This window comes from Rhinatrema bivittatum, chromosome 19 (assembly GCF_901001135.1).
Source record: "Rhinatrema bivittatum chromosome 19, aRhiBiv1.1, whole genome shotgun sequence".
NCBI lineage: Eukaryota > Metazoa > Chordata > Amphibia > Gymnophiona > Rhinatrematidae > Rhinatrema > Rhinatrema bivittatum.
In genome coordinates, this window is record NC_042633.1 from 25456541 (window position 1) to 25481640 (window position 25100).

General features: G+C 46.8%; 1 protein-coding gene across 3 annotated transcripts; it reads right to left on the reverse strand.

The window, feature by feature from the left end:
* Positions 1–1817: 1817 nt before the first annotated feature.
* BCL2L12 (BCL2 like 12) lies at positions 1818–21377 on the reverse strand. 3 transcript variants are annotated; one of them, XM_029584563.1, is made up of 7 exons: positions 21221–21377; positions 17024–17200; positions 11137–11734; positions 10833–10976; positions 8782–8885; positions 2842–3111; positions 1818–2404 (listed from the first exon to the last, which is right to left on the reverse strand). In XM_029584563.1, exons 4-7 carry the CDS (start codon positions 10936–10938, stop codon positions 2357–2359), a joined length of 528 nt encoding a protein of 175 aa, XP_029440423.1. In that variant the 5' UTR covers positions 10939–10976; positions 11137–11734; positions 17024–17200; positions 21221–21377; the 3' UTR covers positions 1818–2356. The 3 variants fall into 3 exon arrangements, with proteins under 3 accessions (XP_029440423.1, XP_029440421.1, XP_029440422.1); XM_029584561.1 differs by lacking the exons at positions 1818–2404; positions 2842–3111; positions 8782–8885; positions 10833–10976 and having other exon boundaries at positions 11135–11734; XM_029584562.1 differs by lacking the exons at positions 1818–2404; positions 2842–3111; positions 8782–8885; positions 10833–10976; positions 21221–21377 and adding an exon at positions 20826–21208 and having other exon boundaries at positions 11135–11734.
* Positions 21378–25100: the final 3723 nt, after the last annotated feature.

Below are 25100 nucleotides of genomic sequence, written 5' to 3' on the forward strand. Positions count from 1 at the left end.
GCGTTGAAAATGGCAGGGGCAGCTGCACAGGCTCCACCCTCTTCCCAAACTGCTCTTCTTATTGGATACGTTTCCGTACCGACCTAGCCCGGTAAATACAGCGCCTGCGCAGTGCAAACCTGAGCCAGGAATGTCAAAAAGAGCAGGGAGTGCTGCGCATGGTTGACTGTGAGAATAGCAGAGACAAGAAGACAATGCAGAGAACCAGAGCTAAACATAGCAAAAACTATAGCAGAGTGCAGAGAAACAGGGCTAAACATAGCAGAGAGTATAGCACAATACAGGGAACAAGGATTGAAAAAAAGCAGAGACACTGTAGCACAATGCAGTGAGAGTAAGGTCTAAAAATAGCAGACACTAAAGCACAATGCAGAAAACATAGGAATAGAAAAATACCAGAGATTAGCATAATACAGAGAGCACAGGGCTTGAAAATACTCGCGGCAATGCAGAGTGCAGAAGCTGAAAATAACAAGACTATAACAAAGTGCAGAAAGCACAATGTAGAGAGAGGAACACACACACACACAGCCTGCAAATAATCAGAAATCCAAACCCTTATAAAATGATTGCCTATCAGGACTATAAGAACATAAAAAGTTACCATACAGGGTCAGACCAAGGGTCCGTTAAGGCCAGTATCCTTTTTCCAATAGCCAATCTAGTTAAGTACCTGGAAGGATCCCAAACGGTAGATAGATCCCATGCTGCTAACACCCAGGGATAAGTAGTGGCTTTTCCTACTTAGTTATTGACTTCTCCAGCAACTTGTCCAAATCTTTTTTTTAAACCTAGCTATGCTAACTGCCATAACCACATCCTCCAGGAATGAATTCCAGAGCTTGTGAATTGAGCGAAAAATAATTCTCTCTGATTTGTTTTAAATGTGCTACTTACTAACTTCAGGGTGCCCTACAGAGCCATTCCATCACTTTTATCATTTTGGTTACCTTTCTCTGTACCCTTTCCACTTCAGCTATATCTCTTTTTGAGATGCAACATTTACAAACTCAGGTATGGTGTGTCCCCATGGAATGATAAAGGAGGTATTACATTCCCTATTTTATTCTCAATTCCATTTGCCTTTTTGACCACTCCACCCCAACCTGAAGATTTCAAAGTATTGTCAACTTAGACACCCAGATCCACTTCCTGGGTGTTAATTCCTAATATGGAAGCCCTGTAACTATAGTGTGGGTTACTTTTCTTTACATGGGTCAGATCTTCACCAAGATAGCCATGTTAGTCTGCTGTAGCAAAAATGACAAGAGGCAGGTGGCACTTTTTAACCAGTTTGGAATCCACAATAGGACATTGTCTCCTGTCCCATGAGTTTTTAATGTTGTCAGGAGTCTCTCCAGGGGGACTTTGTCAAACACCTTCTGAAAATCCAAATACACTACATCTACCGGCTCACCTTTATTCATTTAACTCATTTACAGCTCCATTAAAGCCCAGTATGGTGGCTGCCTGACCCAATAGCAAAGTTGTCCAGTTTCCTCAGCTTATAAATCTCTATAGGGTGAAAAGAGCCTCCTGCAGCAGCCATCAATCTTGTTTGGAAAAGAGCAAGCACCTAAGCCTCCGCTTACAGCTCCTTGCACCATTTTCCCCCTAATATATCCCTCCCATCTTTCATCTGGTCACTGCAGTGATGGTCCCTACCGGGGGCCACACACCAGGACACTTCCCCCCCCCCCCCCCCAAAAAAAAAAAAAGACTAAACATCTCCATAGCAGCCCCAGCCAACCCAAAGCAAAATATGACAGCCTAGGCAATGCCCAAAGGCCATAGCCCACACTCACAGCATCATCAGCAGGCAGGGAGAGGCTACAGCCAGAGGCCAATCCCCCAGTACATCAGCACATCTCATTTAGTAGCAAAGATTTTTATTTGTTCGTTGGATTTTTATTTACAATTAGCAGTAGTATAAATGACAGGGGATATGGTGAGAAGCAGGAAGGGTAAGAGATTGTAACCCTTCCTTTGTGGCACAGCAGCAAAACCTTACACATAGTGATCAGTATAAAAATAATTTTTAAAAATGTTTGTATAAGGCTTTTTCCCTGAGAGGTTGGTTGTGTGTAATGCACAGAGTCTGTAAGGAGGCTGTGAACGTCGCAAATTGGCACAGCCGCTTTTACTGAGGGATGCGAGGGGCCAGTCCATTCCATCCTGTCCCTCCTAAGGAAATGACAACTGCAGGCTTCCCGGTCCTGTGTGTTCTATCACTGTGCAGGGGAGGCACCTTAGCCTGGGACAGAGGAGCAGATAGCACTTCCACCCTAATGAGGTTACCAGCCGAAGGCAAGCTCGTTCTCAGTTTCTGTCTCAAACCCATCCTGACTTTCCATGTTTAATCAATCTGGAAATCTGGGATGTCTTCTTGCAAAATGATGTTCTCCTGTTGCATAAGAGAGAACAGATTCAGTGGTGTAAAAAGGAGCATATGCAAAGCAGGAGGGAGGAAATTGTAAGCAAAAATGGCACAGCAGGAACCATGCAGCCAAAACTAGCCATGACTTCCAATACCCCAAACGCACATTTTTCTTGTCCTCTGGCAGGCACAAGCTGCTCTGCACCCGAGTCAATGCAGGACTTGAGAATTACAGGTAATATCGGAGCACAGGCTCTTTGGATGTAGCACAACACATGCAGCATACAGGGAAAACTACTTCAACGCACATGGCCCAGGAACAATCCCCATATCCTTGCACCTGGCTGCAGCACTTAGCTCATGTGCTGGGGGATGCTGCAGACCTTATCATGTGCCCCTGGGTTGATCCCTGAGAGCTTGCCTATGGCTGCTGCACTCATATGGCCCACGGTTGCAATACTTACCCAGCCTCCTTGCTGCTGCAGCCAGGGGATGAACATGTCCATGTACTGCAGACTGTAGCCCATCAGCGTATGGACAGCATGATTACTGAATCCTGCTACCTTCCTGGTCAGTTCCATGGTGAGGGCAATCTTGATGAGCTTGGGGCTGACAGCAGCTTCTGCCCTGTTCTCAGTCTTGTCAGCCTGGCTAGTGAAGGCTTCAGCTAGCCTGGTAAAGCTTCTGTAGGACATTCTGTTCAATGTATTCCTCAGCACTGGATTCTCACTGATCTGATACAAGTAGAGACATCTTAGAAACCATCTGCCTCATGCTCCCAAGCCCTTGTCACAATAGTCTAAAGGGAGAGGGGGAAACCCCACTCAGACCTCAATGGTGAAGCAGCCCAGTCAGAGCCCAACAAGATGGGGAATTGCCAGCCCTGCGAGTAGAGGGAGCCCCAGTCAGGGCCCAAATGAAAGGAGTAACCCTCATGTAGTTCATCCTTAATCTAGATTTCCAGCTGGCTACAAGGCTCATGTTACCATTGAAGTATCTGCACTGGCCATAAAAAAAATACAACACCTATACTGCACTGCCTACATCTCTGCAGTGGTATCAACCTACTGCAGTTAAGAACATAATAACATAAGAAATTGCCATGCTGGGTCAGACAAGGGTCCAACAGAGGCCAAAGGCCACAAGAACCTGGCAATTACCCAAACACTAAGAAGATGCAATTAATAGCAGTGGCTATTCCCCTAAGTAAACTTGATTAATAGCCATTAATGGACTTCTCCTCTAAGAACTTATCCAAACCTTTTTTAAACCCAGCTACACTAACTGCACTAACCACATCCTCTGGCAACAACTTCCAGAGCTTAATTGTGCGTTGAGTGAAAAAGAATTTTCTCAGATTAGTCTTAGTTGATTGATTTCACTGGGAGAAGGAGAAAGTGGTTCTTACCTGTTAATTTTCTTTCCTTGAATCCTATCAGAGCAGACAAATGTTTTTCTTTTCTCCCCTATCAGCATATGGAGACAGAATAAAAGCTTCACTGTATCAACTATTTCATGTACTGTGGCACCTGCAGTTCCTCTGTATTCCTGTATCAAACCTTAACCAAATACCCTTCTACGATCGAGGATATGCAAAACTGTCTAGTGAACCCTAAATCAGACTTTACTTCCTTCAACTGAGAGAAGCTGAAAAACATTGAAAACCAACAGTATTTAACATCTCTGAATATTAAATATAATCATATAAAAGCAGTCTGCAGACCACCAGGAGGGACTCTGGACTAGTCTGGTAGGACTCAAGGAAAGAAAATATTTCCTTGAGTCAGATCAGATGAATGGGATGTACCCAAGCCACTCTCACACTGAGAGGGACCCTGCCAGACCTGCTCCAAAAACCACCACTTCTGAAGCCCCTCATGTTCAATCTGTAATGTTTGGAAAAGTTGCTGCCTTACAGATTTCTTGTGGCGACACCATCTGACAGCCCAAGAAGTCACCTGCCCCCTAAGCTGAATGAGCCTGTAGATCCTCTGGCACCACGAATATAAGCCGAAACAATAGTTTCTTTAATCCATCTGACAGCAGAAGCTTTAGCAGCTCTCTCTCCTTTCTTAAGACCTCTAAACATCACAAAGAGATGGTCTGATCTCCTAAAAGCATTCGTCACCTTCAAATACCCACAGGGGAATTTTACAAACATCCAAAGCATGAAGCTCCTTAGACTTATCCCCAGATCCTGACTCTCTAATTCAACAGATTGATCTAAATGGAAGGAAGAGACCACCTTAGGAAAAAAGGACAGTACCATACAAATTGAGACACCATCTTCAGAGATTTTGAAAGAAAGATGTATGCACGACAAGGCCTATAAGAAATACGCCTCACTGAATAGGTTGTAATCAGAAGAGTTGTCCTCAGAGTAAGATCCTTTACAGATGCCTCTCTGATGGACTTGAAAGGACTCATACACAAGGCCTTTAAAACTAAGTTGAGAGTCCATACAGGGACTTTTTTTTTTTTTTTTTTTTTTTTTTTTTTTTAACTGGAGGACATTGGTTCTGAGTCTTCCTCCCTGGAGTTTTAAAACTTGACCCCTGGTTCTGTTGATTTTTTTTCCCCCCAACGGAAAAGATTTGTCGTTGACTTTGGATCATTAAAACCTTTCAAGTATCTGAAAGTCTGAATCATATCACCCCTGTTCCTCCTTTCCTCCAGGGTCTACATATTTAGATTCTTCAATCTCTCCTCATAAGTCATTCGATGAAGATCCTCCACCTTTTTGGTCGCCCTTCTCTGGACCACCTCCATCCTGTCTCTGTCCCTTCAGAGATACAGTCTCCAGAACTGAACACAGTATTCCAGGTGAGGCCTCACCAACGGGATAATCACTTTCCTTTTCTTACTCGATATTCCTCTCTCTATGCAGCCCAGCATTCTTCTGGCTTTAGCTATCGCCTTGTCACAGTGTCTAATGATCTGAAGTCAGCGAAACAATCACCCCAAGGTCTCTTCTCCTGCTCCGTGCACACCAGCCCTTCACCCCCCATCGAATACATTTCTTTTGTATTTCCACACCCCATATGCATGACTTGGCACTTCTTGCCATTGAATCTCAGCTGCCTTATCTTCGACCACTCTTCCAGCTTCCTTAAATCCCATCTCATTCTCTCCACTCTTTCCGGCGTGTGCACTCTGTTGCAGATCTTAGTATCATCTGCAAATAGACAAACCTTACCTTCTAACCCGTCCGCGATGTCACTCACGAAGATATTGAATAGGACCGGTCCCAACACCAACCCTTGCGGCACTCCACTCATCACAGCTCTCTCTTCCGAGTAAGTTCCATTTATCATCACACATTGTCTTCTGTCCTTCAACCAGTTTGCTATCCATGCCACCACCTTGGCACTCACTCCCAAGCTTCTCGTTTTATTCACAAGCCTCTGTGCGGGACCATATCAAAAGCTTTGCTAAAGTCCAAGTAGATGACATCAAGCGCTCTTCCTTGATCCAATTCTTTAGTCACCCAATCAAAAAGGTCTATCAGATTCGTCTGACAGGGCCTTCCCTTGGTGAAACCATGCTGCCTCTGGTCCAGCAATTCTGCTGCTTATAGATAGTTCACTACTCTTTCCTTCAGCAGCGACTCCAATACTTTTCCCACCACCGGCTTGTAGTTACCAGCCTCCTCTCTGCTCCCACTCTTGTGAAGAGGGACCACCATCGCTCTTCTCCAATCACTCGGCACCACTGTTTCCAGGGATCTATTGAAAAGGTCACGCAGCAGAGCCGCCAGCACGTTACCACTTTGGAGTTTTCTCCTTTCACTGATGTATCTGAAAAAAGTTTTGTCACCTCGCTTTACCTCCTTGGCAATCCTTTCTTCCACTTGACTTTTCGCTTTCTTGATTACTTTCTTAGTCTCCCTCAGTTTTATCAGATATTCTTCCTTATAAAAGATCCCAAAGGGAGGATCACATTTCTTAAACGCTGTTCTTTTATCTTTTATTTTATCAGCCACCTCCTTTGTGAACCAGATAGGTTTCATTCTTTTTTTTTTTTTTTTTTTTACTTTTCTTACATGTATATTAGTCGCTTCAGTAATTGCTCCTTTTAGTTTGGCCCACTGTTGTTCCACATCTCTCATTTTCTCCCATCCTTCTAGTTCTTCCCCATTTCAACAAAGTCCGTGTTTTTGAAACACAAAACCCTGGTCTTTGTGTGACTTCTCCGTAACGTATTAGTGATATCAAACCATACCGTCTGATGATCACTGGTGCTGAGGTGGGCACCCACCCGGACACTAGAGACATTCTCCCCGTTAGTGAGCACTAGATGGAGTATAGCTCCCTCCCTCCTGGGTTCCGTTACCATTTGTTTGAACAGAGCCACTTGTAGGGAATCCACTATCTCTCTACTTCTGTTAGATTACGCAGAAGGGATTCTCCAGTCTACGTCCGGCAGATTAAAATCTCCAACAATCACCACTTCTCCTTTCTTACTCATCTTTTGGACGTCTTCAATCAGATCTCTGTCTAGTACTTCCATTTGATTTGGAGGCCTGTAAACCACGCCAATAAAAAGATGCCCCATCGTTTGTTTTTTTAGGACGGTCCATAAAGCTTCTTCTTTGCCCCATTTTCCCTGCAGCTCGGATGCTTGGATATTGTTTTTGACATAAAGAGCCCTCCTCCCCCTTTTCTGTCATCTCTGTCCTTCCTTAATAAGTTATATCCTGGTATAGTAGTATCCCATGTGCAGAAAGGTGGAATATAACTCAAAAAATACAAATAAAAAATCCCAGCGATGAGAGGCCAACAGTGCCATCAAATGATGTTCTGCCCGCTGGAATAGCATACTCACCTCCAAGGCACTGCCCGACTCCTCCCTGCCTGTTTATATATGCCACTGCGGTTGCATTGTCCAACAGAACTCTCACCGCTCTTCTTCAGACCAGAGCCTGGCCAGGCTTCCAGACAAAGCGCTCAACTAAGGGAGAGACCAAATGGGTGGCAACTCAGGAGCTCAAGCAGTGCCTCTGAATTTTCTCTTAAATCTTCAGTTTTTGTTCTTTACCACAAGCAATCTCCACAAAGGGAGATGCATGTCCACCATCTGCTGGAGATGGAGAATACTGGCGGGATGATGTCAGTGAGTCAGCTTTACTCTGTTTCCATCTGCTGGTGGAGTGCATAACCCACTAGTGCGGATTGGCCTGCCTGAGTGCAGAGGAACAGGGCTTTACCTGTCCTAGGAAAGGCTTTAGCAGGAATTCTGAGACCCTCTAAGATGGGATCTTCCCCTTCCTTTCCAGTTCTGCTTTTTTTCTCCATAATATCCAATTCAGTAAGTGCCTCAGTAATCATGGTTGTCAACTCTTCTCTTAAATTGCTGGCTCTAGGATCATCTCCCTCTATCATGGGGAGCTCACCCTCCTCCACACAGGAACTCCATTTGAAGCGTTCTCCCAAGAATTTCTCCCTGGAGAGAGAGAGCCTAAATCCAGGTCATTTTCAAGCCTAGGATGCTTAGGAGGTGGGACAGCAGGGTTCCCCAAAGAAATACCTCCCGGAAGCCCCTGATTTCTTAACCAAAACCCTTTATGCATTAGTACAACAAATTCAGGAGATAAAGGCTCTTCAGACGACCACTACAAATCCTCCTAAAGAACAGAATTCTTTGCCTTACCCTGTCTTTCCAAAGGGGAAATAATTGGGCGGAGGGGGGGGGGTCTGCAAATAGCTCAGAGCCTTCTCCCTCATAACTGGCAAAACTTAAAATGGCCACCACTCCACTAAGATCTCCCCTGGCAGAGCCAAGCAGTGAAGCCGCTGCCTGCTTGCTACTCAGAGCTCATTGCTGGATCCAGGGAGGGGTTCTCCTGACTCTAGAGAAACACAAACCAGAGGCTAGGATTGAGCTGCACCGACCTCTGCCCACGGGGCACTTCTTCCCATGCTCAGCTGGAGTAGCCATGGCAGCACCGTGCAATGCCACTTACCCTCTCCTTGGCTAACACCCAGCCCGTCACAGGCCCCCACCACAGGAGAGGCAGCCACTTCTCACTCCCACCAACAATTGTTTTGCATGATTTTTTTTTTTTTAAGTAACTTTAGTTAAAGCCAACCAGCCAAAATTATAAATAGAAAACACTTTCCTGAGATGACAAGTTTGGCACATCTACCATCTGCTGGAGACAGAGCAATACAGAGGGAAGTGCAGGCGACACTGAATATTAAGTCTCCATCTGCTGGTAGGGCTGGTGAAAAAGCCATTCGTACGGACTGGCCTGGAGGATGAAGAGGAAGCTAGATTAAAACCAGTTTTTGATTTCATTGGGTTCTGCCTAGGCAGCACAGATTGCTTTGTCAGTCTCTGGCTGAGGCACTGACAGGTGGAAGTTCATTCCAAGAGGCATGCATTCCCCTGTCAGTGCCTCTCACCTGCTCGTTGATGACTGCGGCCTGTTCCTTTAAGAGGGCCACCAGCTTGTGGATAATTTCCTCCTTTGTCTGGGCGCTGTCTTCCGCTGGTAAATTATTATTCTCTGCCATTAACAGGGAAGGAAAACAAAAGGAAAGACCTTATGCACATGGTGCCAAAAACCACAGCAAGACAGAACTCTGCCTACCTGAACCTGCAAGGCAAAAAGGCAAGCTGCAGAGGCATGAAGCACACCTTTCCAGCAGCTGTGTCAATTACAGTGCAGCCCTGACCCCCTTCTTCTGCTTGGGACTCTCCATGGCTATGTGCCTGGCTGAGCAGGGTGGGGCTGAGTCTGTCCAGTCTCTCTGACTGGCTGGCTTTAAGCCACCCTTCCCCCACCCCATGACAATCCAGGGCTCCTCTACCAAAGCCCAGAGTCTAGGATAGGCACCGACTGAGGGAATCGTTCAGCTCAGTGCAGCACTGCATCGCTCTCTCTTCTGAAAGCTCCTTAACATATCAGGAGGACCCCCAAAGAGCCCTGCCCCAAGGCGAGCACATTCTTCAAACAGCAGAATGAGAGCAAAGATCGAGAGTGAGGGAAGGTTCTGGTCCTGAGGTCTTCTGGGGGAGGAGCACAATTCCTGCAGGCCTCACTGGCCTCTTTGGGGCATTTTCAGGGATTTGCTCTTTGCTTTTTCATGTTTTACAAGAAACAATTTACTATCTTCTGGACTCACTGCACGGTAGGCAGATGGGCTCCAGTCCAAAAATAGGATCAAAGACTCTCTCTCTTCCATCATATTAGGTTCCTACACTATTGCATCTTTCATTTACCCCGACTCCCTAATCCATCTAATGATCTATACTGCCACCATTCCTTCTACCACCCCACATGACCAATTTAATCCCCTTGTATCTCCAATCTTCTCTCTACATGCCCTCCTTCCTGTTCCCAATGTTGATTGTTCACTGTGCCGTATTGTAATAGGAATTCACCCCATTAGCTTGGAAAAGTAAAAAATATCTAATGTTTACAAACAAGAGCCGCGACCTCCCGTACATGTTCTCTCACTATGTGGCGCAGTGCCTACGCAGGTCATGCCGCTGCTCTCAAGGCCCCCCCCTCCCCCAACGAGTTCACAGATTTACCCATGAACATACATGCAAGGGGGATTCTAAGGAGCTGACAAGGGGTGGCTTTGGAGAACTTGGGTCAATCTTCGGGGTATATGGCCCCTCCCGTACATGTTCTCTCACTATGTGGCGCAGTGCCTACGCAGGTCATGCCGCTGCTCTCAAGGCCCCCCCAACGAGTTCACAGATTTACCCATGAACATGCATGCAAGGGGGATTCTAAGGAGCTGACAAGGGGTGGCTTTGGAGAACTTGGGTCAATCTTCGGGGTATATGGCCCCTCCCGTACATGTTCTCTCACTATGTGGCGCAGTGCCTACGCAGGTCATGCCGCTGCTCTCAAGGCCCCCCCTCCCCCAACGAGTTCACAGATTTACCCATGAACATGCATGCAAGGGGGATTCTAAGGAGCTGACAAGGGGTGGCTTTGGAGAACTTGGGTCAATCTTCGGGGTATATGGCCCCTCCCGTACATGTTCTCTCACTATGTGGCGCAGTGCCTACGCAGGTCATGCCGCTGCTCTCAAGGCCCCCCCCTCCCCCAACGAGTTCACAGATTTACCCATGAACATGCATGCAAGGAGGATTCTAAGGAGCTGACAAGGTGTGGCTTTGGAGAACTTGGGTCAATCTTCGGGGTATATGGCCCCTCCCGTACATGTTCTCTCACTATGTGGCGCAGTGCCTACGCAGGTCATGCCGCTGCTCTCAAGGCCCCCCCCCTCCCCCAACGAGTTCACAGATTTACCCATGAACATGCATGCAAGGGGGATTCTAAGGAGCTGACAAGGGGTGGCTTTGGAGAACTTGGGTCAATCTTCGGGGTATATGGCCCCTGCTTGCAGACCTTTGGAGGCTGGATCTCAGTCGGGGCCCCCCTGTTTCCTGCTAACTCATGTGTTGCGGAGATGGGCTCCCTTCCCAAGCTCACCAGTTTGAATGTTCTCTTTGGATCCTGCATGGAACAATCCATTGGGGGTCTCCGGGGACTTCAGCTTCTGCTGCTTTATAAGTTTATCCAATTTCTTTGCTGCCATGAGGTAGAACTCCGGGTCATCGGCCTCCCCCTTCAAGCCTAGAGAAAGGAAGAAACGTGGAGAAGTCCCGTATATCCAATACAGCCCTGGATCAGAGGACAGAACACATCTGTGCAGCACAGTACTGGATCAGAAAAACAGCCCAATTGCAAAGGCAGGAGCAGCCCTCTTTCAGGGGACAGCACACGGTCCTCTTACCTGTGACTTCGGGAGCGTCCTGGGGGTAGCAGGGAGTCACGGGCAGGCTGCTGGGCCTCTGAGAGGGCGGACTCTGCTCTCGATCCCTCTGGTACTCCTGACCCTTGTGGGTGGATTTTTTCTTTAGCAGATTCTTGAAGGAAAAGGTGTGCCCTTGTTTCCGGCGAGCCCCGGGCCCCGGATACCCATCTGCGGCCACTCTCTCATCTGCTGGCTTTTGCCCTGCTGCCTCCAGAGCCTCGGGCTGGGTGGATGCCTGGAAAGAAGGAAGGTCCTTCTGCCTCCTGAGGGAGTCTGCTTTGCCCGAGGCCCTACCCAAGTCCTCCAGCTGCCCATCAATAGACTCGTGAGACTTGCTGGCAGTGCTGCCTTCTTGGACTGGCGCAGCAGCTGCTTTATGCTGGTCCCCAAGCCGTGTTTCTTCTCCTCTACACGGCTGATCTCTTCACGCAGAGAGCTGCCGCTCAGGTTGGCCTCTGGTTTCCCTTCATGTCGCTTCAGGCTCTGTCTTTTCTCACCCTTCTCCCTTAATTCTCTCCTCTCAGGGGACCTTTTGCTCCATTTTAATGGGGCATCCGGAACTCTCTCTTTCAATGACCTAAACAAAAAGAAAATAATGCGTGTTCCTGAGCTATTAAAGTTCCCTCTTGCTTTAAAAATGGGTACATCCCCCTGCCAGCTCCCCCCTGCCCCACATTCTGATAAAAAGTTTATGCTTCTAAATTATCTGCCAGTCCCAATATCACCACCAGCTAAGGTAGAGCGCTGTGTGTGTGTGTGGGGGGGGGGGGGGGGTGAGCCCCAGTACGGGAACAGCAAGAAGTGCCACAGGGCAGGAGTGAGGTACATTGGTAGAGCTACGTATGGGGGTCTCAGTACTAGAACAGCAGGGGTGCTGCAGGGCAAGAGTGAGGTACATTGGTAGAGCTACGTATGGGGGTCTCAGTACTAGAACAGCAGGGGTGCTGCAGGGCAGGAGTGAGGTGCATTGGTAGAGCTACGTATGGGGGTCTCAGTACTAGAACAGCAGGGGTGCTGCAGGGCAAGAGTGAGGTGCATTGGGAGAGCTACGTATGGGGGGTCTCAGTACTAGAACAGCAGGGGTGCTGCAGGGCAAGAGTGAGGTGCATTGACAGAGTTTTTTACATATACAGCAATAGAAAAAGGACCAACTAGCCCATCAATCTGCCCAGATATTCCTGTCCACACTGCAAGGATATATCCCAGCGTCCTTGTACACATCTGGATCGGCATCCAGATCCCCCTGTGGCCCATCATCCACAGGACCATTATCCCCCGGATCCTCCTGCAGATCAGAGTTGTCCTCATCATGAACTGCAGCACAGCCCAAACCCAGACATCTGAGCAAGCCCCCAGAGCCCCCCCGCTAGGGCCATCTTTGCTCTCTTAGAGGGGCACCACGGTTGCTGATTTAGGGGCCGCTTCCTCCCTGTCCCCTTCCTTGCCCAATAGGCCTTGTGAAGGAGCAGACAAAATCCGCTGAGAAATCTTCCATCTCCGTTGAATCCTTGGCTGGGTGCTGCCAGACTCTCCCCCCACGTTCCTAATCCTTTGCTGCTGCTTGGACCATTGTTGATTGGGGGGGGGGGGGGCGGGGGAGTCCCTAGCCCCTCCGGAATCCACTTGCTTCCTACTGCGCGCCTCAGTCAAATTAGCTGCATCTTCCCAGGGCAAGTTCTTATGGCCTGGATTGGCCGCTGTTGGAAACAGGATGCTGGGCTTGATGGACCCTTGGTCTGACCCAGTATGGCATTTTCTTATCTCATGCCCCACGGCACTATCAGTTCCTGCTGAAGTCTCACACCTTCTGACAGGCCTTGCAGGCTGAAAGCCTAGACTAATTTGTTTAAAAAAAAAAAAAAAAAAGGCACAGCTCCCTTTCAGAGAAAAACCCTCACTAAAGAGGCAAACTTCCCTGAATCTGGACGAAGGCACTGGGGAGGAGACAGGGAGCCGGACCCCTGGCTATCAATCCCTCCAGATGTTGGTAATCCCAGACAGGGATTATCAACCCCCTGCTCGCCTGGCTCTACCTGAGAGATGGCCCATGATGGTGTCTAACACCTCAGGGAGCACTTCTTCTGATACCTTCTCTCTCATTTTTTTGTTTTTAATCTCTCTCAGATGCAGGTTTGCACCTCTACCATCTGCTGGAGACAGAGAAATACTGAGGGACTGTAGGGGGCGCTCTCAGTTATATAGCAGTGCCTGAAAAGTTTTTCTTCTGCCTCCATCTGCTGGTAGGAATGCAAAACCCACCTGTCTGGACTGATCTGGGGTATGAACAGGAAATGTGAATTGGTTATTTACTCTATTGGGTAATATACGGACTAAGGGGAATTCCATGAAGTTAGCAAGTAGAATATTTAAAACAAACTGAAGACTATCCTCTTACACTTAGCACTCTACACTGGTTAGTTATTAACTATTTTGTAGATATGCCATTCATGTACGATACTGGGTTTTGTTTTGTTTTTTTAACATTGAGGGCAAAGGGTTCTACTTTGTATATGTTGATCTGACTTCTTTCAATCTCTGTTTATTGGATTGCCTCTATGTTTTGTTGTTTGGAAGTCAATAAAAAGAATTATAAAAAAAAAAATAAAAAAAATTGAAGAACATTCTTTTTCACTCACACACTTAAACTCTGGAATTCATTGCCAGAGGATGTGGTTAAGGCAGTTAGTACATAAGAACATAAGATATACCATATGGGTCAGACCAAGGGTCCATCAAGCCCAGTATCTTGTTTTTAACAATAGACAATCCAAATCACAAGTACCTGGCAAGTACCCAAACATTAGACAGATCACAAGCTACTATTGCTTATTAATTACCATAACAGCAGTTTATGGATTTATCCTTTAGGAACTTATCCAAACCTTTTTTAAACCCAGTTACACTAACTGCTGTAACCACATCCTCTGACAATGAATTCCAGAGCTTAACTATGCGCTGAGTGAAAGGTTCTCTTTGATTTGTTTTAAATGAGCTACTTGCTAACTTCATGAAATGCCCCCTGCTCCTTCTATTATCTGAGAGAGTAAATAACCGCTTCCTGAGTCACCACTCCACTCTTGGTATCACCCTGATGGTTGATGTAGGCCACTGTCCCCAATCCCTGCTCATCCACATCTACAACCAGGAGGGATGGTCCCACCAGGACCTGCAACCTCCTGGGAAGAAATTCTCCTTCTCTTTTTCTTCCTTTTTTTTGTTCAGGCACAGAACTGCAGGTTTTGCACCTCCTCCATCTGCTGGAGACAGGGAAATACTGAGGGGCTGCAGGTGGCGCCCGGGTTAAGAGACGGTGCCCTGTGAAACTCTCTCTGTCTCTATCTGGGTAAAACTGAGGAGACTGGACTGATCTGGGTATGTACAAGAAACTGCTATTAATCAATAGGGAATAGCCACTACTTGTTGCTGGCATTAGTAGCATGGGATTTATCTAATGTTTGGGTACTTGTAACTTGGATTGGCCACGGTTGGAAACAGGATGCTGGGCTTGATGGACCCTTGGTCTGACCCAGTAAGGCATATATTATGTTCTTATGAGGGCTCACCAATGATCTGCACAGAGGCAAAATTGCCTCTTTTTCCCTACAAGTTTGGCCTCTCGCTATACATCCTAGCATCTATCCAGCTCTGGCCACCACCTTGAAATCAGATATAATCACCCTAAGATCTCTTTTCTGTTCTGTCATATCAGTTTCTCACCCCCATTCCTTCAGCTCCCTTGGATTTCTGCAACCCAAATGTATAACTTTTTGCATTGAATCATAAGCTGCCAAGCATTGAACCATTCCTCGAGCTTTCTTCGATGTTTCCTTCTTTCTAGCCCCTTGTAGGTAACCACTTTGTTGTTGATCTTTATTTCACCCACAAAGAGAAACCTTTCCTTCTAATCCCTCTGCAATATCACTCAGAGATACTGAATGGACTAATCCTGAAGGCAGGCTACTCAGCACCTCTCTCCCCTCAGAGTGATCTTCCTTTCCAGGGGCAGAGATTTTTGGAGTAATTTATAGTTTTGAATATTTCTTGCTCTGTGATTTGTTTGGTTGTATGAAGCCAGGTGTCATCTCATTTTTCATTTTCTGTCTACTTTTAGTATAGTTTGTGCATTTTATAATTGTAATTTTGTGCTGTACATCGTTCTGGAAGTGCAAGTAATAAATAAATACAAGCCAGACCATTTTCCTCTTACTTTCTAAACAGAGACGTTTCACGTCACCTACAGTCTCCCTCCCTGCCAGCATCTCCTTTAAGTAGACTATTTTACCAAATCCAGCACTTTGAGTTGTGTGTGATTCCTCTCCACTTGGCTGTTATCTCAGACCAGACAATCTGCTCATCACTGGTCCAATATCGCACCTTCCCTCATGAGTTTCCAGGCCCAGGATCTCCCTACTTCTAACCAATTCAACCAAGCAGACTCTCCAGTCCACATCCTGAGGTTAAAATCTCCCACCAAGAATACTGCTCCCTTCATTCATTCTGGAAGTCTTTGGCCAGGCCTCTGTCCGGTTTCTCCAACCGAGTCAGAGGTCTGTAGGCCGCACATGGTGCCCTCCATTTCAGTAGCTTTGACATTGATTTTTTACATGAAAGAGCCTGCCTGAACAGATTATAACTCAGTATGGCTGAACTCCATTTCTGGGACGCACAGTCATGTTTCCATGATACCAGCAAATATTCAGGTCTGCCTCCACCATGATAGGCTTGCAGATCAAGAATTGTATTGCCTCGACTGAGTCTTTATGCTCTTGCCTTCCAGCAGTTTCTCCCCTCATCTATCCTGTTGCACAATAGTAGACTAGCAAGTTCATCATTTTTTTACATAAGAACATAAGAACATAAGAAAATGCCATACTGGGTCAGACCAAGGGTCCATCAAGCCCAGCATCCTGTTTCCAACAGTGGCCAATCCAGGCATAAGAACCTGGCAAGTACCCAAAAACTAAGTCTATTCCATGTAACCATTGCTAATGGCAGTGGCTATTCTCTAAGTGAACTTAATAGCAGGTAATGGACTTCTCCTCCAAGAACTTATCCAATCCTTTTTTAAACACAGCTATACTAACTGCACTAACCACATCCTCTGGCAACAAATTCCAGAGTTTAATTGTGCGTTGAGTCTTCATTTGTTCATCAGGGTTGACAGCTTTCATCTGCCACTCCTCTCTAGTTTGAAAACCTATCCATACATGATCTGAATCCCTCACCATCTTTCTCCTTTCACAGACAGATGTAGGCTGCCACTACTGGAATGCCTTTTATTGTTCCATGTATGGCCCTAGCTCCCAATATATCTCGTGCCCTCTTTTTTTTTATATCAAGTTAGAACCAAAACAGTCAACTCATTAATATGGCTGAGCCTTTTCTCCCTCTTACCATGAAGAGGTAATACCCCAGACAGTGTTATGGCCTTTGCCAGGTCTCCCATAAATTCTTGAATCCCCCCCCCCCCCCCCAACAGTCCCAATCTGAATTATGCCAGTCTCTTTAGAATGACTTTTTCACCCGTGTGTGGTCTCAGTACTGAAACAACAGTGGGTGCTGCAAGGCAGAAGAGAGGTACCACTGGCAGAGGTGGGATGCTGCAGAGCAGGAGCGTGGGAGCATTGGTAGAGCTGCGTGCGTGTGTTGGGAGGATTCTCGGGAGGTGCAAGTATGGAACAGCTAAGAATAAGGTCCGCCCGGGGAGTTCTGTACAGTCTTCTTTACAGGTTCAGCTTCGGGAAGTCTGCACCTTTCCAGATTATACTGGGCTTCGCTCAATCTCAAGGCCATGGAAAGTGATGCCCAGAAAAGGGGAGCAGCCCAGGAGTCAGGGATGGGGGTGGGGAACGTCATTCACCCTTACCTATGAGCAAACTTTTTGGGGTCATGGTAAGTGCGTCCCACATGGCCAACAGTGGAGTCTGCGCCTGTGCTCAAGGAATGTTTCAGGAAGGCTTCTAGCACTAGTTTGGTGTCCTCCTTCACCTTGAAACGGATTTCATCAGATGTCTGGCAATGGTTCTCCATGCCACCTTGAGACCTAGAAAAAGAAAGCATCCAATGACTGTCACACAAGAGCCACACTAGGAGACCAGAGGTAAAAACCATAGGAAGAAAAAAAAAAGAGAGACATGAAAGTCTTCCCTGCAGAGGGGGTAGAAGCAAAATAAAGGCAATTGAGCTCTTGACACAGCTGAAGAACCTTTGTGGTCTCCAACAGTTCTTAAATAATCCCAATAAAAAATATCACAACCTGCATTTATGCTATTATAGGGGATCAAGACCGCCTTTGCAGAGCGCTCCTGATATCATTTACAATACAAAACATTTAGGATATCAATTCTAGCTTTAGCTGATGCAAAGAAATAGACCTCACTGCAAACACTGCACTGGGTGCAGCCCAAACACTGGGAGGTGAAAGCACGGGGGGGGGGGGGGGGGGGGGGTGATACCCTCCTCCTGCTGCGAGCGTTGCCTTAGCGCGAATGTCCCCAAAACGGCCACCGTTCCTGCACTCAGGGGGAACGGAGCCACGGCCTCACTCCAAGCAACTTTTAATCCTCCCAACTTGCGCTGCCGGGGAGATGCCGTCGTGACCCCCCCCCCCCCGATGTACCCTCACCAACGGTGAGGCATCGGACTCACCGGCCTGCACAAGGAGCATTGGAGCTCACGAGACATACCGGGCCTGCAGCGGTGACCACACAGGCAGAGGAAACAAACGGGAGAAGAAAGAGAAAAAATAAACTAACCCCAAGACGTGTCCCAACCTGACTGAAAAGAGAAACCAGGAAACTCAATCAGCCCTACCTTTCTCTGTACAGCTTTTTTTTTTTTTTTAACTTTATAAGGAAGAAAAAAAAAAAAAAGCTATGAACAGCCACAGAAAAGAACAGAAAAATTCAGAGAAGCTTAGCTGAAGAGTGGCAGAGGGATCCTCCTCAGGCTCCTGGAGATCAGGAAACTGGACCACCAGGTCACCAAGAGCAGATTAGCGTCCCCAAACCCTGCCCATTCAGCCCTACAACCAGGATGGATGGTCCCACCAGGACCAGAACACCTCCTGGAAGGGGATCTTCTGTCAGCACCCTAACGATTCGCAGACTTCTAGTGCTTTTTTTTTTTTTTTTTTTTTTTTGAGGTTCAGAACTGAAGGTTTTGCACCTCCTCATCTGCTGGAGACAGAGAGGACTGCAGGTGCTACGCCCAGGTTTTATGCCATTGGCTGTAAAAATTTCTGTCTCCATCTGCTTGAGGGGAGGCAAAACCCAGGAGTCTGGACTGATCTGGGTACTACAGAGAACATATATGATAGCCAGAACTAAGAGATTGAATGAATTAATATTCCAATTAGACCATAAATTAAAATTGTTAAAAGACAGGATGATACGCACTGGTTCAAGTATTGTAAGGAGGAATATAGGAATGTGCTTGCAAGCCTAAATACTGTGTTGCATCAAAGGGCACAACGACTGTTACAGAAAACTGAACACAATTTTTTTCAGTTCAGTAACAAGGCTGAGAAACTCTTAGCTAATTCCATACGGGTAATGAGAGGAAGGTCCTTTACTGTAAAGCTTAAGTCGCCCTAAAGGGACCCATGGTCTCTAAACACTCTGATATCTGTGCAGTTTAAAGGTCTTTTGCGAGTTTCTTTATACGGAGGGGCAGTACAGAGATGATCAATTTTTTTTCAGAATCTGTCGATCCCTTCACTTTCGAGCCAACAGTTAGAGTTTCTGAACAGGCCTGTTCAACTATCTGACATTCTCCACGTTATTAAAAAGAGTAAGTCCTGTAAGACTCTGGGGCCAGATGGTTTTTCCTATGACTATTACAAGCTTTCTAGTTCCCATTTGGTAGAATCATTGGGGAATTTTTTCTTGGGAGCTCTGAAAGACAATTGTTCACACACCCCCTCCCCCCCAATTTCAATAGAGCATATATTACAATATTGATCAAGGAGGGGAAGGATCCGCTCTCCCCAGCTTCTTATCGACCCATTTCCTTGTTAAATTGTGATTTGAAGATTTTTTGCAAAAATCCTAGTGACAGATTAAGCTCCATCTGTTATCTCCCCTAATCAAATAGGATTTGTTAAGGGTCGGGCGGCCTGCTCGCATACAGTGAAATTAGCTTTGGCACATACTCATATGCAAGTCCAGTAATATCAAGGCAGTGGCAATAGGATTTGATTCGGAAAAGGCCTTTGATAGGGTCCTCTTGGCCGTATAGGTTTTCAACACTGTGACGATTTGGAATAAATGGGTTTTCTAAAAAAATATATTTCTTGTCTCTATAATTCCCCAATTTCCAACATCAAGACCAATGGTTCCAAATCTGAGGATGTTCAGATATAGCAAGGAGTGAGACAGGATTGTCCGCTTTCTCCGCTACTATATATTTTATCAATAGGCCCTCTCCTCAGGAAACTTAAGACAGATGACTCTATTCAGAGATGGGCATTCTTTTAAAATAGCAGCCTTTGCAAATGATGTCCTTGTCTTTCTTATAAACCCACTGGAGTCTTTACATAAAGTATTACATCATCAACTGGATTTTGATTCCTTTACGGGACTGAAAATAAACCAAGATAAATCTGAGGTATTAGACATCTCCTCCACTGGGTTGAAGAGGAAATGCAATATCTGGGGATTAAAGTTCCATCTGATATTGTTAGAATTTATGATGCCAATGTGAAACCCCTTTTATGTTCTCCTCCATCAACTCTAATCCCCACCCACTCCCAGACAACTTGAGCCAGGGGTTCAATAGCTAAGGCAAAGAAAAGAGGAGACATATCAACCTTGTGTGCCACTGGAAATAAAAAATCTGTCAGTCAAGCATCCAATAACCAATATATAGGCCCTGGGGATGAGTACATAGCAAATATCCAACAATTAAATTCCTCAGAAAACCTGAATTCCATTAGCACCCTGAATAAGTACAGCCATTGAACACAATCAAATGCCTTATTAGCATTGAGAGCCAAGATGGCACTAAGGATTTTTAAATCTTTAGCTATATGAATGATATTGCAGAGTTTTCTAATATTAACAGACTGCCTATCTTTAATAAAACCTGACTTATCCAGGTGGATGATGGTAGGCATAAACCAAATGTAATTGCAAAATTGTAGCCAGTATTTTGATATCAGCATTGATTAAAGAGATAAGTCAATATACTTCCTCCCTTTTTCTTGTATAAAAGGACAATATGGGCTGAATTTAAATCCACTGTAGCTGAAGGGCAGTTTGCTGATAATTGAAAAATTCTTTAAAATAAAACACAAAAAGGTCTTTACATTTCTTGAAGAGATCTACAGTATTTGGAACCATCCAGACCTGGTTTTTTGCCTCGGGGCAAAGTAGCAATCGCTCTCATGATTTATGTTTTGGGGGCCTTCAATTGCTCAGCCATCTCCTCAATGGGTTCAGCAATTTGCACAGAGTTTTAAAAATGGATCCAGTGAGACAGGATCAGGAGGCGCCATGTATTTTTTTTTTTTAAGTAATCTCTAACCAGGGCCCCAGCTTCTTGTTATCAAAGTCCAATCTATTCATTGGAGGATTTAAATATACAGCTAAAATAACGAGACTGTCTCTTTTTCACCAACAGAGCAGCAGTCTTATCGCCATGCTCATAGCAACGTTGCTTGGTGTTACCTTAACGGCAGTTCAATTCTGTGCACTTGTTGTGGCTTGAGACGGTCTCGCAAAGCCAGCGATTTCTTGGCTACTTTGCAAGAGCAGGTGCGCTCGTGCTCTACTTCTAGTTGTTATTCCACTTTGTAATTGAGCCTGCACTGTCGGTGAAAGTTCCTTGAGATAACTAGCGTAGGGCGATCCCTTTGGTATGGGATGGGGTGAGCGCTTCAAGTGCTCTCTTCGTTACCGGGCTGGGGAGGGGAGCTCAGGGAAGGGACGAGAGCTTCAGGTGCTCTCCTCGTTACCGGGCTGGGGAGGGAGACCCCTTTGATCCCTGGAAGGGAGCTCTGACGGTCTCCTATTTGACTTATTACGCATCAGGGCCCCTACGGAGCTTGGTAACCGGCACTCACCTGTTGCCAGGCCGGTTCTCCCGACCCCCCCTACACGCCCCCGTATTGCCTTCTGACGCCGGCACCCGGTAGCGGAGAAGAACGCCACGCATGCGCAAACCCACCGGCGTCAGTTTTCCCGCCCTCTCAACTTCTAAAATAAAAAAGAATAATCTCGGTGCGCATACCCCAAGTGCAAAGGATAATAGGGATGGAAGGGGGCGGAGCTAACAGCGATAACAACCAGAAACCCCCTGCGCTGCGGACACCCAGAAGGGGGCGGGGCTGAAGCCACACGTTAGTGGGCGGTGTCAGTCAGGAAAGAGGCGGGGAAGGAGAAACCTTAACGAGCGCGAGGCAAAAACCTGAACGTACCCGCCCCCTAACACGTTCCATAACTGACGGGAACGCAGAAACCCAATACCATCGTTACTGACAGCCGGTCCGAACCCCAGCACCGGCAATTACTGACAGGAACGCAGAACCCCGATATCAGCCAGTCCGAACCCCAGCACCGGCAATTACTGACAGGAACGCAGAACCCCGATACCATCGTTACTGACAGCCAGTCCGAACCCCAGCACCGGCAATTACTGACAGGAACGCAGAACCCCGATACCATCGTTACTGACAGCCAGTCCGAACCCCCAGCACCGGCAATTACTGACAGGAACGCAGAACCCCGATACCATCGTTACTGACAGCCAGTCCGAACCCCAGCACCGGCAATTACTGACAGGAACGCAGAAACCCCGATACCATCGTTACTGACAGCCGGTCCGAACCCCAGCACCGGCAATTACTGACAGGAACGCAGAACCCCCGATACCATCGTTACTGACAGCCAGGCCCGAACTCCATCACCAGTACCAGCAATTACTGATATGAAACCTATATCCCAGCATTAGCCACTACTAACCTGAAAACTGAACACCAGTACCAGCAGTTACTGACAGGGAGATAGCATCGTACCAGTCCTTACTGACAGGGATCTGCACCAGCAGTTATTGACTAGGAACCAGTACCAGCGGTTACTGACAGGGAACCTGAATCCCAGCACCAGCAGTTACGGACTAGGAACCAGCACCAGTACCAGCGGTTACTGTCAGGGAGATAGCATCGTACCAGTCCTTACTGACAGGGATCTGAACCTCCAGCACCAGCAGTTACTGACTAGGAACCAGTACCAGCGGTTTACTGACAGGGAACCTGAATCCCAGCACCAGCAGTTACTGACTACGAACCAGCACCAGTACCAGTGGTTACTGTCAGGGAACCTGAATCCCAGCACCAGCATTTACTGACTAGGAACCAGCACCAGTACCAGCGGTTAATGTCAGGGAACCTGAATCCCAGTATCAGCAGTTATTGACTAGGAACCAGCACCAGTATCAGCAGTTACAGGCATGAAACATATTCCAGCACCAGGCACTACTAACATGAAAACTGAACACCTGTACCAGCAGTTACTGACAGGGAACCTGAATCCCAGCACCAGCATTTACTGGCTAGGACCCAGCACCAGTACCAGCGGTTAATGTCAGGGAACCTGAATCCCAGTATCAGCAGTTATTGACTAGGAACCAGCACCAGTATCAGCAGTTACAGGCATGAAACATATTTCAGCACCAGACACTACTAACATGAAAACTGAACACCTGTACCAGCAGTTACTGACAGGGAACTTGTATCCCAGCACCAGCAGTTATTGACTGGGAACCTGAACCCCAGTATCAAGAGTTGCTGATTAGGAACCAGCACCAGTACCAGCAATTATAGACATGAAACTTTTATCCCAGCACCAGACACTACTAACATAAAAACAACACCAGTACCAGCAGTTACTAACATGAAACTTCTATCCCAGCACCAGCCGTTGCTGACAGGGAACCTGAACCCTACTATCAAGAGTTACTGACTAGGAACCAGTACCAGCAGTTACAGATATGAAACCTGTATCCCAACACCAGCCACTACTAACATGAATACTGAACAACAATACCAGCAGTTCCTGACAGGGAGACCAGCACCAGTACTGATATGAAACCTGTACTCCAGCACCAGCAGTACTGACATGAAAACCTATTTCCTAGCACCAGCAGTGCTGACAGGGAACCTGAATCCCAGCACCAGCAGTTACTGACTAGGAACCAGTACCAGCGGTTACTGACAGGGAACATGAATCCCCGCACCAGTACCAGCGGTTACTGACAGGGAACCTGAATCCCAGCACAAGCAGTTACTGATTAGGAACCAGCACCAGTATCAGCATTACAGACTTGAAACATATTCCAGCACCAGCCACTACTAGCATGAAAACTGAACACCTGTACCAGCAGTTCCTGACAGGGAACCTGAATCCCAGTATCAAGAGTTACTGACTAGAAACCAGTACCAGCAGTTACAGACATGAAACCTGTATCCCAACACCAGCCACTACTACATGAACACTGAACAACAATACCAGCCATTCCTGACAGGGGAGTCAGCACAGTACTGATATGAAACCTGTACTCCAGCACCAGCAGTTACTGACATGAATCTTGTAGCCCAGTATCAAGAGTTACTGACTAGGAACCAGACCAGTACCAGCAGTACAGACATGAAATCTATTTCCCAGCACCAGCAGTACTGACATGAAACTTGTATCCCAACACCAGCTACTACTAACATGAAAGTTGAACACTTGTACCAGTAGTTACTGACAGGGAACTGCTTTCTCAGCACCAGCAGTTATTGCAGGGAACCTGAACCCCATTATCAAGAGTTGCTGACTAGGAACCAGCACCAGTACCAGCAGTTACAGACATGAAACCTATTTCCCAGCACCAGCAGATACTGACATGAAACTTGAATCCCAGCACCAGCCACTACTAACATGAACACTGAACAACAATACCAGCTGTTCCTGACAGGGAGACGCTAGCACCAATACTGACATGAAACCTGAATCCCAGCACCAGCAGTTACTGACTAGGAACCGTCACCAGTACCAGCGATTACTGTCAGGGAACCTGAATCCCAGTATCAGCAGTTACTGAGTGGGAACCAGAACCAGTATCAGCAGTTACAGACATGAAACATTTCCAGCACCAGGCACTACTAACATGAAAACTGAAACCAGTATCAGCAGTTACAGGGAACCTGAATCCCAGCACCAGCAGTTATTGACTAGGAACCAGCACTAGTACCAGCGGTTAGTGACAGGGAACCCTTAATCCCTGCACCAGCATGTACTGACTAGGAATCTTCCACCAGTACCAGCGATTACTGTCAGGGAACCTGAATCCCAGCACAAGCAGTTATTGACTAGGAACCAGCACCAGTACCAGCAGTTTACTGATAGGGAGATAGCATCGTACCAGTCATTCCTGACAGGGATCGAACCTCAGCACCAGCAGTTACTGACAGGGAAACCTGAATCCGCAACCTGCAGTTACTGACTAGGAAACCAGCACCAGTACCAGCAGTTACTGTCAGGGAACCTGAATCCCCAGTATCAGCAGTTACTGAGTGGGAACCTGAACCCAGTATCAAGAGTTGCTGACTAGGAACCAGCACCAGTACCAGCAGTTATAGACATGAAACTTGTATCCCAGCACCAGACACTACTAACATGAAACTGAACACCAGTACCAGCAGTTACTAACATGAAACTTCTATCCCAGCACCAGCAGTTGCTGACAGGGAACCTGAACCCCAGTGTCAAGAGTTACTGACTAGAAACCAGTACAAGCAGTTACAGACATGAAACCTATTTCTCAGCACCAGGCAGATACTGACTGAAACTTGTATCCCAGCACCAGCCACTACTAACCATGACACTGAACCACAAGTACCGGCTGTTCCTGACAGGGAGACAGCACCAGTACTGACATGAAACCTGTACTCCAGCACCAGC

Excerpts from the sequence above, each read along its gene's own strand:
- BCL2L12 (XM_029584561.1), bottom strand. The coding sequence starts at position 21,312 with ATGCGTGGCGTTCTTCTCCGCTACCGGGTGCCGGCGTCAGAAGGCAAT. Across the intron at positions 17,201-21,220 it reads GAGAACCGGCCTGGCAACAG|GTCTCAAGGTGGCATGGAGA; the intron begins GTGAGTGCCGGT and ends TTCTTTTTCTAG. Across the intron at positions 11,735-17,023 it reads CCCAAAAAGTTTGCTCATAG|GTCATTGAAAGAGAGAGTTC; the intron begins GTAAGGGTGAAT and ends CTTTTTGTTTAG.